Source organism: Eulemur rufifrons, chromosome 19 (assembly GCF_041146395.1).
Source record: "Eulemur rufifrons isolate Redbay chromosome 19, OSU_ERuf_1, whole genome shotgun sequence".
Taxonomy (NCBI): Eukaryota; Metazoa; Chordata; class Mammalia; order Primates; family Lemuridae; genus Eulemur; species Eulemur rufifrons.
Window position 1 is genome coordinate 19,591,834 of NC_091001.1, and position 12,661 is coordinate 19,604,494.

General features: G+C 43.7%; 1 protein-coding gene across 1 annotated transcript in view; it reads left to right on the top strand.

The window, feature by feature from the left end:
• Positions 1 to 11,339, top strand: part of SEL1L3 (SEL1L family member 3) — a 106,144-nt gene extending 94,805 nt beyond the window's left edge. Inside the window, exons 21-24 of the mRNA XM_069494200.1 lie at positions 1,903 to 2,030; positions 2,617 to 2,719; positions 2,802 to 2,874; positions 10,965 to 11,339. Coding sequence (XP_069350301.1) covers positions 1,903 to 2,030; positions 2,617 to 2,719; positions 2,802 to 2,874; positions 10,965 to 11,101 — 441 coding nt within the window. The 3' untranslated portion in view covers positions 11,102 to 11,339. The remainder of the gene's footprint in view (positions 1 to 1,902; positions 2,031 to 2,616; positions 2,720 to 2,801; positions 2,875 to 10,964) is intronic.
• Positions 11,340 to 12,661: the final 1,322 nt, after the last annotated feature.

Consider the following 12,661-nt stretch of genomic DNA (forward strand, 5'->3'; position numbering starts at 1 on the left):
TACAGCCCATGCTACAATGAACATTTTCATACTTCCATCTTTTCTCTTTGTTTGAATACTTATAATCTGAAACATAGGATTACTGAATCAAGCCGTCTAAATGGCTTTATGACTGCACGATAGTGTATTGCCAATTTGATTTCTGAAAGGGTTTTCCAATTAATACCTCACTGAGCAGTGGTTAAGTAGAGAAAGATGATTGAAATCTTGTCAGCGCTGGATGTTTTTATGATTTAATTTTACTAATTGAATAATGAGAAGTTGATACTTCCTTATTGGTTTTACTTGCATTTATTTAATTACTAGCGAGGATGAACACTTTTACATATACTTGTTTATGATAATTTACTTTTGATATTTTTTATGTAAATTCTCTATTCTTATTCTTTGCCTGTTTATTTATTGAAGTTTTGATGCTTTTTAAAATTCCAATCATAATTAGTTCTTCATATATTTGCCTACTAGATAATGAACCTTAAGCTAGTACATTGCATACAAATATTCCCCTAGTCTATTTTCTCTTATTTTAATCTTGTTATTCCATTGATCAGAGACTTTAAAATTTTATAAAGTCATTTTTTCCCTTTTAATTATCTCAAGTTTTAATAGTGCCTTCCCTTCAAAGAGTAAAGAAGTATTTCATTTTCTGCTGTGTGTGTGTGTGCGCTCGCGCGCGTGCATCTTAAAGATACTTAACACTTTCATCTATTCAGAGGTTATTTGGCACGATGGTGGAGGTTAAGGTTTGAAACTCTGGATCCTGTCTGCTTGTGTTTAAATCCCAGCTCTGCCACCCTTCCAGCTGTGTGACCTTGGGCAAGTTCCTTAACTTCTCTATGCCTTAGTTTCCTTATCTATAAAATAGAGAGGATAATAGTACCTGTATCAATTTGTTGTTATGAGAAGTAAATGAATATATATATAAACAGAACAATGCTTTGCATACAGCAAGCACTCAGAAAATGTTAGCTGCTAGTATTTTCATGATTGTTACCTAAGATGGTTGTGAGAATTCTGGAGTGCACAACCTGGTGGATGGTGATTTTCACTTAGATCGTTGTCAATGGCAACTGAAAGGCAAGGTCAGAGGGAGGATGTAAGCCATTAACCCATGATCGTGGATTGTTTGAAGGGCAACAATTCAGTTTAATTTGTAAAGCCCTAATGGTAAGTACCACATTGGTTTTTGCTTGTTTCTTAGCTCGTGGTGGAGAGTGCATTTCCTCCAGGTAGTGCGATAGTATCCATCCTCTATTAAAGATCAGGCCCTTTAACTGTGCCACTGTATTGGATCCATACAGCCCAATAAGGTAGGTCCCACTTCTGAGAGGCAAGAACGAGATGCTGAAGGAAGAGGTGGGAGAAGAGGTGGAGATCTGTGCCAAGAGCAATTGTGACCTAGGAAAGCCGAGGCAAATGCCCAGACGTTATTCTGTGCATAAAGGAGACACTCTGCACTGGAATGACAGTCATGGGACACACCCTCAGCCACAAAAACCTTTTGTCAGATGTCTGACTGGGTGATGGCAACCGAGGGCATAGTCTGTAAGTGACGGACGTTGCCTTCGACTCGGTATTCTGGTTTTGTTGATGATACAAGGGCACGTTTTCCAGCAAGTTCTGTTTTGAGAGAATGAGCAAGAAAGGACACATCTCCCGGTTGACTGGCTTCTGAGCAGATGGGACCCAGCATCCTCTGAAAGCCTCCTGGTTCTCCTGCAAATAAATTTCTCAGATGCATATATTTAGGGAAACAATTCATCAATGAAGATGACAAAACCATCTGGCTCTAGGACAGAAAAAAAAAATTTAGAGGTTGTAAAAGTTTACATTCTGATGAAGGGTGTGTGTCTGGGTTTTATTACAAGGAGTTGATGAGATTGGTTTGTGGCTTGTTTTTAGGGATTTTTTAACCTGGCCCTGCTAATTGAGGAAGGTGCTATAATCCCACACCATATTTTGGATTTCTTGGAAATTGACTCAACTATCCATTCTAATAACATCTCCATTCTCCGGGAACTATACGAAAGGTGAGCTCGGAGCCTCTCTAGTGCTGTGGAACCTGGAGGAACCCAAGTGGGCGGTGTGTGCTTCTTGGTTAAAGTGAGTCTTACCCGTATTTTGTAATGTCAATTGTTATGAAAAGGACCCAGAAATTGCTTCTATTAGAGACACTCAGCCACTTCCCCTTTTTAGTATCTGAGGCTCAATATATAGAAGATGCTTGACCTGACGTTCAAGTGCTGACCAAGAATTTCTACGAGAGTGGAAAAAATAAAACACATGCTTTTCTGATAGAGAGATATTCTACGTCTGGACTTTGGACACACACTCAGACAGAAATATTATTCTGTCTGGCCCTGTGCTTCAGAGTTCCTTGACTTTTAATTAAGGATAGATAGGACTGACCTTTCTTCTGAGATTTCTGCTCGGATCCCAGAATTTCAGGTCAGGCCAAACCACTTAGAACTGGCTTTATTTCCTTGTCTCGCATCTCGAGTGTGCCCTTTTGTCCGAAAGTAGAAGAACGTAGGTTTGAGGATCTGAAAATACCAGTCACGCGTCGTGCCACCACAGCTGGCCGGCACGTCACGATGCCCTGGGCTTTGTCTGCAGGTGCTGGAGCCACAGCAACGAGGAGTCCTTCAGCCCCTGCTCCCTGGCCTGGCTCTACCTTCGCTTGCGGCTCGTCTGGGGCGCCGTCCTGCACTCAGCCCTGGTGGGTGTCAGACTCCCCCAGCCCCGCCCCTGTGGCCCCTGCCCCTTGTCAGCCATCTGACGCGTGCTTCGGATGTTTGCAGATCTACTTTCTGGGAACCTTTCTGCTGTCTGTATTGATCGCCTGGACTGTGCAGTATTTCCAGTCTGTCTCAGGTAAAGATTTATAAAAAAACGAGGCCATATAAAAAAGTAGGGATTCTTCACCAGAAAGATTACACTCTCCCTCCGCACGCCCTTGGTCTTGCTACTTGCTGTCTTTAGGGTGTCCTTCCCCTGGGTGAGGGTTCCTCCGGGGGGGTGTGTCAGAATCCCTGGCTGGCGGGAGGCCGCAAAGTAATCGTGTTTTTCCAAGTCAGGATTTTCTTAAAAGAACTTAAGAAACTGAACACTTATTACTTCTCCCATTGAAAAGTCAGCTTCTATTCCAACTGAATCCAAACGCAAAATAGAAAAGAATATTTTATTAAAAAAAAAAAGAAAGAAAGAAAATTCATCTTCTATCAAATTCTACCTCTGTGTGCCTGAAAATCTAGCTCCAAAGCCCCCTGCAGCGTGAAGTCTTCAGTTCATTCCAGTCAAGCAATCAAATGCGGGAGAGGACAAACACACACTCACAATGAATAAAAATACCCAGCACATGGGCTGAAAGGGAGGGACCGAGCAGGAATACAAAGTGGGCTGTTGGTCTAGCATGGTTTCCACTGACTGCTGCTTCTCTGAGCTAGCGTAGAAGAGTCGTTAAGGACATGGGAGCCACAGTGGCTTCTGTTCGGGCTCAGCATCCAGGCTTGGCTACTCATTAGCTCTATGACTTAGGTGAGTTATTTAACCTTCCTCAATAAAATGAGGTTATAATAGCAGCTACTTTCCAAGATGTGAAATGGAAAAAGTGTTAAGTGAAAAAAGTGCACGTAAGACACTTATCAAAATGACAACTGTAGTTAAATATTAGCTATTCTATTTATCTGGCATATAAAACCCTCCCAATAAATGTCAGCTACAATGTTTCTCTCTCCTACTAGACCATCAGCTGGGTCAGAGCAAGGCCCTAGTCCCGTCACACTTAGTAGGTGCTCACAAACGCCCACAAACGTCTCCCGATGGAAAGTTCATCTCCCACCATCTTGGACGGCTCCGAAAAGACATAATAACTCACAAAAGCTAACAGAGACATTCACAAATGGATAAATTAGGAGGGGACATGGCATTTGAGCATTTGCGTAGCTGTTATTCATGTTGCAGATAATGAAAAGCGAAAGGAGCGTGCATCCCCTTCTCTTCCACGGCGATAAGGAAGTCACCGTTGGGAGAGGCTATTACGGAAGCATTTCCCTCTGATTTACCTGAGGAGGTTAACAAGGAACCATCACAACCTTCCGGGCTTGACGCCCGTAGTCTGCCAGTTAATAAATTTCCCTCATGCAAATTCTGTCCCGTCCCTAAATTTGTTGCCAGGTACAGACATTTATTTTGCATCTTGTCAGTGTTTTCCATTTCAAATTATCTTTGTCATTTTTTACTCTGTAGAAATATTGTTGTGATTATTACAAATGCAATTCCGTTAGAGGAGCCGAAATTTGACTTTATGATTTTATGCCAGCTGGTAGCCATGAAAATTCATGGGCGGGTGCAAGTGCTTTGATCAGAAGTCACCTCTTCCCTGTCTTCACGGCTGCATTATCAGTCCCTTGGCATTCTTGTCTCTGTGTCCCTCCCGTCCTGTGATGTGTTCTTCCCTTCTGTGTCCCCATGGTTGTTTCACACATTTTCTTTGTTTCCCCAAACTTCTTCATATGCTTCTTCCAGCACATACCTCCTTCCCTCTCCACCAGCCTGGAGATGGCTACGTCTGGACAGGACCTTAAAAATTACTTAATTCTATGTCCTTCATTTTACAAATGAGGAAATGGAGAGTGAAGTTGCTGGCCCAAATAGAGAAATAAAAGCCTAGAAAGGATGTATGGCGGCAGACTTTCAAACTTTTTTTCCCGGAATCAAAATACTTTAAACCGGCGGTTGTCATCTGTCTGAAACCCATCGCCCCCTCACCTGAGAAATATTTTATAACACATTTTTTAGTACCTTGAAATGAAATTCATGATAATTAACCCACCTACACACATTTAAAAAAAAAATCAATACAGTGCTCTAACAGCAATATAAAAGGAGTAATAAAAAGAAACTAATTATAATAAAATAATGTTGATTTCAATATGTAAATTTTAGCCCAGTGCATCTTAATTCTAATGTGCACATGAATCATTCCAGGATTTTATTAAATGCAAATTCTGGTTCAGGAAGCCTGGGGTCGGGGCTGAGATTCCACATTTCTAACAATCTAGGCGATGCCTATCCAGTAGACCGTACTTTGAGTAGTAAGAGACTAGAAGTAAAAAAACAAGTCTCCACACATTTCCAAAGCATGCCTTCATGTTGGTACCCACCACGCCTGTTAAAACTAATAATAAAGGCCAAGCACAGTGGCTCACCCATGGAATCCCAGCACTCTGGGAGGCCGAGGCAGGAGAATCTCCTGAGGCCAAGATTTCAAGACCAGCTTGGGCAACATAGCAAGACCTCATCTCTACAAAAAGTAAAAAAAATTAGCTGGATGTGATGGCACATACCTGTGATCCCAGCTACTTGGGAGGCTGAGACAGGAGGATGGCTTGAGCCCAGGAGTTTGAGGCTGCTGTGAGCTATCATGACACCACTGCACTACGTACACTACAGCTTGGGTGACAGGCTGAGACCTTGTCTTGAAGAAAAAAAGAAAAGACAAGAAAAAAAGAACTAATGCTAAGAGTCGCAACATGTAATAAATTATGTTTTATCTTTTTTAAAATCCTCATCGTAAATGCCAATTTGTTAATAATTCTGAAATAAGAAGGCACCCCGTCAGCGCAGTGGAGCAGGTGACTGCTGGGATGAGAGTCAGACACCGAGGCCCAGAGGAGGTGGGGGGGGCAGCTGCAGGGGGGTGCTCAGAGGCCAAAGTCCCCCTGATAAAGTGGAGTGCGAGGTTCTGGGGCCTGTCCCACGGAGCGGGGGAGGCAGCGGTAGGTGCTTGCGTGGCCGGGGCCTTGTAAAGCAAGTGCAGTAACGCACTCTGGGTGCCGAGTGACAGTGTAAGAAGAGGAAATGGATTTAAAAGTTAGGAGCTCCCATCAGCAGCTTTGGGTGAGGATTGTTGCTACAAGTTGGGGAGCTTTGTCATTTCGTGATTTGCATTTTTTCCAGTCGGTTGTTTTTATAAATCAATGATTTATAGTCAAGCCTTTCAATTGAGCTGTCCATCCATTTTGCGTTCAGCTCCAACTACCTTCATTTTCCTCCTGAGTTTGTAAGCTCGGTGATATATGGCCGACACGTCACGGCATTTGCCACATTCAATTGTCCTGCGTTCGGAAGGCTGGCAGTGCAGGGCGGTAGTCACCAGCACCGGCGCGGGAGTCAGGCGGCCGAGCCGGCGCTGCTGCTGGCTGTGTGACCTTGGGCAAAGGAGGGATCCCGTCTGTGCCTCAGTTTCCCCTTCTGTAAAAGAGCGGAAATAATAGGACACCTATGGCCTGTCGTAGTTGAGAGAAGCAAACAAGACAAGGCAATTGAAGATGCCAGCTGGTAGCTCCCAAGAACTAGTCCTCCGTGCGGGGCATCTTAGCTGTGATTAAAACACGCTGACACCAGGTAGCGCCTGCACTTAAATAGCTTGATTTACTTCAGTAAGTAACAGACTTAATGGCCAGCGCCTCGCATGCTTTTCTATGCTGTTAGACTCTTTCTAAAACGTAAAACTCTTTTTTAAAGCATCTAAACAAAGACATCCACAAATCTATCAAAAGTACCAAGAGAGTGGACAAAAAATATTGTACGGCACTTTTATGTCCTTTTAGGGAACTTGTTCTTGACTTCTGCTCGTGTTCCAGGCAGCTCAGTCATTCTTGAGGCTAATGCCTCCCGAGGTGGAGCAAAGGTCCCTGGGTCCTGGGTGGCCCTAGGTCACTCAGAGAGTCACCAGTCTGATAGCAGAATACAGATCACCCTGGGCCTAGGCCATCCCTCCAGGTTATTGGCTTCGCGGCTTCTGGGTCACCCGGGAGCTCCATCATCGTTGCCAGTGCCGGCACCAGTTGCCTTTTTTCCCGTCCGTGTTCATTTCTGATTTTGCTGAAGCAGAAAGGTAAGGGTCCCGCTGCGGGTACTGCCCACAGACAGGCTCGGCCCCTTTCCCAGACTCCAGAAAGTGCCTCTTCCTGCCCGTGCATCTCAAAAGCACTCTCCCTCTCCTGTCTCGGTCAAGGACACCAAACATAATTGCCTTAATGGATCAGACTTTAGAGAAACAAAAAATCCCAAAGTAAAGTATGTCTGGAGCCATTTCCACTTCTGCCCTTCCACAAATCTCCCCTGAGACCAAACAAAAAAACCATGGAGCTTGACCAGCCGCCCGAAGGCAGGGAAAGGGAAGAACAGAGAGAAAATAGAAGCCACCATTTCAAAGAAGGAGCCCTGCCTTGCTTGTGTTAGTGCCAACTTTATGTCTCAATAGAATATACACTACAGAGCAAGAGCTGCAGAACTACCAGCTCCAGGGTACAACTAGGTAACCTTTTAAACCAACGTGAGTCTAGTCAATACATTCATAATTTAAGCCAACGCATCCCTTCCGGCTAAGTGGTTAGCCTAGCATTCATTTGAAAAGAGTAAGATGATATGAACAAGATTCATTAATCCTTTTCCTACTCTTTTCCTGTCTTCTGCATTTCTAGTTAATGAGGTTTGTACTAAAATTACAGTAAAATGTCACAAAGCGGTGCTCATGAAAAAAGCAGTAGCCTTATTGTCAGAGAGATTTAATGGTGAGGTTGTACTCTGGTCCCATCTCATTACGCTTGGCACTTAGTAGTATGGCCACTCGTAAGAAATGTTTCAGCTCCGTATGGTGGCACATGCCTGTAATCCTAGCACTTTGGGAGGCTGAGGAGGGAGGATCACTTGAGGCCAGGACTTTGAGACCAGCCTGGGCAACATAGCAAGATCCCATCTCAGAAAAAAAAAAAAAAGAAACAAAGAAAGAAAGAAAGAAAACGGAAAAAAAAAAAAGGAAATGGTTCAGTGATGTGAATCTTATACCTGTACTGGGCCCCACTAGGCCCAGAGGCTCTAATGAAGTAGGCTAGATCTTATCCATAGCATACCATTTCTAGGGCTTTTCTAGGGCTTCTCATCTTTGCAAACATTCTGCCATTTCAGGATTAACCCAATATTTTCTGTCACATTTTTCTTTGTTTTATGCTCCCATCTGGTCAATTGCAAGCAGATGTTTTTCCTACAATGATCCATAACAGGGGACCGCAAACTTTTTCTGTAAAGGGCCAGATAATAAACATTTTGGGCTTTCAGGGCCATTTCTGTCACAACTATTCAACTGTGCCTTCTTAGCTCAAGAGCAGCCATTGTGGCCAGGTTTCTAATAAAACTCTCCTATGGACACACAATTTGAATTTCATAAATATATATATTACTACTCCAGAAGAACTACTTGAGAATTTCATATATTTTTCATGTTGTGAATATTACTCTTCTTTTGATTTTTGTTCAGCCATGTAAACATGTAAAACCCATTTTTAGCTCGTGAGCTGCACAAAAGCGGGCAGTGGCTGCGTTTGGCCCGTGGGCCGTGGTTTGGGCCAGCTCTTGATCATTCTTACTCATGCACAGAAAATGATCCCCCAGGCAGCAAGTAATCCACAAATCACCTCTGTTTGGCTCTGCAATATACTCTGTAATTTTTTAAACAGCACGCTTATTTTTCTGGCTACCTTGATTCTTGTCTAGTAATAAAATTAGCACGTATTCCAGGTAAGCAGAGACAGAGAGGCCACCTTAAAATTAGGATGGGCCGTGGGGGGGCTTTTGCAGTGATTGCAAACCCCCAGTGGAAGGGGAGAGTTCTCGCACGGATAATGACAAATTTACTGTAGAAACATCACGCATTTTTATTATGCCCTTACCAGAAGATTTAAATGGTAGCAACGCTAATTATGCATTCCTTCTACATTTACACACTGGTGCTTTTTTTTTCAATCAGAAAACTGATTGCTGATTTATCTTGTTACCATGGTGATTTAAACATTCCCTGAGCTTGAAAATACATGCCTTAGTACTTTATTAACTTCCTCAGAAATCGTCGGAAAGATAAATCTCAGGATCAAAGGGGGTTTGCACACTTCCTAATCCAAGACCCTCAGTTCCCCTATGAGGAAACTGAGGCCCATAAGATTCAACCATTTTAGAACCGAAATGTCTGCCATCCAGTATCTGTCCCAAGGTCACCTGTTAGCGGCAGATGGGACTTGGCTAGACCAAGTCTCCTGACTGCAGCGAAAGGTTCTTTCCTCATTACTGGGCCTCTAGTGACAGGATCACCTACAACAGGGATAGCTTTCATGACCCTAGAAACGTCGCGTCATTCTACAACATCCGACCCTCCCCGCACTGTCCTGTTCTTTCAGAATAGTCTCTGAGTCCACAGCATCCTCTGTAGATGTGGGAAAGGGAACCTAAGGAGAATTCCTGAACATATATGCAGGAAGGCCAGGTTTGCGGGCCCATTCCTGAACTTCCTAGAATGGCCCCTTGGGCTGACTATAGGTGCGTGGAGGTGGAACTCTTGGAGGGTTTTTATCTAGAAGTTGGATTGTCAGCATGCAGTGGCATCCTCTTAAAGTCTGTACATTTCAGGATGGACATTTGGGAAGCTTTAAAAATGGCCCCACCTACTGAAAATTGTGTGAGACTAAAATATTGCGGAGGTTAATTAAGATTGCTGCTCAAAGGCAAACTAACAATTGTTTGCACAAACTATGGCCTCTGAGCTAACCATACATCATGAAACCCTGCAAATTGTTATCGGTGTTTCACAGATGAAGAAACTACAGCTCAGAGAAGTTAAGGAACTTGCCCAAGATCACCCAGCTGCTAAATGTCAGAGCTATTTGACTCCTGGTCTCTCTGGTTTCAAAGTTTGTGCTGTGTTCTCAGGGTACTCGGGCCTAAACGAGAACTTTAGGCATCCCAGAAACAGATGTACCAACTCTTATCAGTCCTATAAGCCATGCAGCTGAAATTAATAAATCTTAACACATTTCCATGGGAAACCAGGTCACCAGTGGTAGTAGCTAACATGTGTTGAGTACTCAGCAATGTCAGACACTGTTCTAAGCCCTTTATATTCGTTAACTCATTTAACTGTTACAACAGCTGAAGGAGGTCTAGACATTTTTATTTTCTCCACCTTTTGGAAGCAGAAGGAAGGCAGGTAACTTGTCCAAGGCCGCACAGCTGTTAAAGGGCAGAGCAGGCAGCCTCCAGAGCCTAGAGTCTTAACCGGGATATGTCTCCGTCTCGGTACGTGAAGCAGGTGTGTCAGCCTCAGCGCTGGTGACATTTGGAGCTGGATTGTTCTTTGCGGTAGGGGACGGTACTGTCTTGTGCACTGGAGGATGCTCAGCAGCTCCTCTGGCCTTGACCCACTGCATGCCAGCAGCACCTCCTCCCCCAGGCTGGTGACAATCAAAAAAATGTCTCCAGACACTGCCAACTGTCCCCTGGGAGGCAACATTGCCCCCATTTGAAAACTACATAAAATATTAAACTTTAAGCCTCCCTAAAGTTGATGGTGGTCCGGCCTCCTTACTAAAGGTAGATTGATACATAATTAAACCTAGTAATTATGTTTTTCAAAATGTATACACATTTATTTAAATAATTTAAACCAAATTTGGCACATCATCAAATAGAATAAGAATGTGAATAAAACCAATGCTCCTAATTGACTGGTATAATTCATAGCTTGCATTGTAGGAATTCCATTGACACTACAGGATAAAAAGATATAACCACAGCTCATGAAACATAAATCAAAGGGTTATTTGTTTGTTTGTTTAAATTGAGATATTTATCTGGATGTCACGGTATACATGTATTAATAATAGCTTAGAATCTCAGGATATCAGAAGCATCAGAAATCCTTGCATATCCATTCCAACCTGTCATTTTATAGAAGGGTACACCAAAGTCCAGAAAACCTAAATAATGAGTCCAAAGTTGCCTGTCTAGTTAGCGTCAGGGTCACCAGACTGGAGGCATGTCCTCCTGGCTTGCTAGAGTCTAGGTGTGGTTGTGTGTCCTGCGTGCACTGTCTCGAATGCTCAGCCCCTGTTGTACGTGTGTCTCTGCAGCCAGCAGTTCTCCAACACCAGCTCGCGCCTCCTCAGACCCCACCGCAGCCGCTGCAAGCCCAGCTGTGACTCCAGCTGCAGATGCCTCTGACCGGGACCAGCCCACGGTCGCTAGTAACCCGGAGCCACGTGGGTGAACTGTGCACTCCAGGTCTCTCCAGATGAGAGAGAATCCTTTAAACGGCTGGTATGGGAAAGCTGGGGTCAGGGCATTATCCCGATAAACACCTTAAATGTCTTGTCAACTGGATGCGAATTTTGCACTTGGTGTCGTTTTTTTAAAAAAATCAAATTATAAGGAAGTGCCCAGAGCAGGCAGTGGTCATACCAAAGGCTACCAAACACATATAAGGAGCGTCTTGATCGTGGGATATGGGGGGCGGGGGGCGTGGGGAGGTTACTGGGTCATCACAGACTGTCGTTCCTGTGATTGTGTGTACTAGGAGTCACAGTTTCCCCTGTGGCGTATCTGGATTCTCAAACGCTAAGATGTATTTTAAGAATCTTAGTGCATCGTTCATTCCCTTTTATTGAAAATGAGAACAGAAAACTGAGACTTCTCTACAAGCTAGGTAATATGTTGGTACCTATGTTTGCCTCAAAGCTGAACTGACAGATTTCTCTTTGACTTCCAAGACCCAGCAGTTATAAGGCACCTTGAAATAAATAGTTTATGGCTGGAAAGGCAGGGAAGGCGATGGCTTTGTAAATTGGTTTACATTTTTCTCCTTGAATTTTTCTAGGGTCCTAATGCTTCCAAATCATTTAACGATGTTGTTGGATATCTTTTACGTTTCAATTGCAATCCATGAAATAACATTTAGGAGATTCTTAGTATTTAAGTGTAGTCTTCTCCATGAATTACCCATTAGAATAGACTGGCAGCAACGGAATATGCGGAAAGCAAGCCTTTAGCTCATAGTGTCATCCCCACCCCTTATGCCTGCCTGAGTCTGTGTGTGTGTGTGTGTGTGTGTGTTTCTGTGTGTGTGTGTGTGTGTGTGTGTGTGTATAAGAGGAAGAGCAGAGTGTCTGTATACTATATGCTGCTAAGGTAGTAAATAAATCAGTAATGCAATATTGTGGGTCCAAACTACTCTTTGCACTACTTTATTTACAGTAGTAAATAAAATTATTTTTATACAGTTGACTACTGGGACGTGGCTTTTTTCTTCTTTTTCGTAGTTTCTGTCGTCCTACAAAGTCCTAAGGTCCATGCTTTCTCCTTGGGGCCACAAAAATAAAAGTCCTCCTTCTGAGGGGGATTATTTCTGGTAACCCATTAATGTTTGTGGACACAAAGGTGGCAGGAGGCGCTGCTCCAGATATCCTGAGCTCAGGGTCTGGCCCCGTGATGTTTGCGCAGTATCAGACCTTGTTTCAGGACTTCGTGCTGCTCTGACGCCGGGTTTTATATTAATTACGGGTTAAGCCTGTGGTTCATCTTCTTTCTCCTATGTGTGCTGCTCTCATTTTAGCAAATGTTGTCCTTCCTGTTTGCAAAAGAGCCAGACTTTGGAGGCTCACAGTCCTGGATTCAGATTCTGGGCCTATGACTCGGTAACCTTGGGGAAGGGGGTAACCCTCTGTGAGTCTCAGGTTCCTGTGCTATAAATTGGGCTGACAGTCCCTTCGATAGCTCAGCTGGCAGAGCAGAGGACTGTAAAATGGGCTTATAAAACCCACCTCTTGGGCTT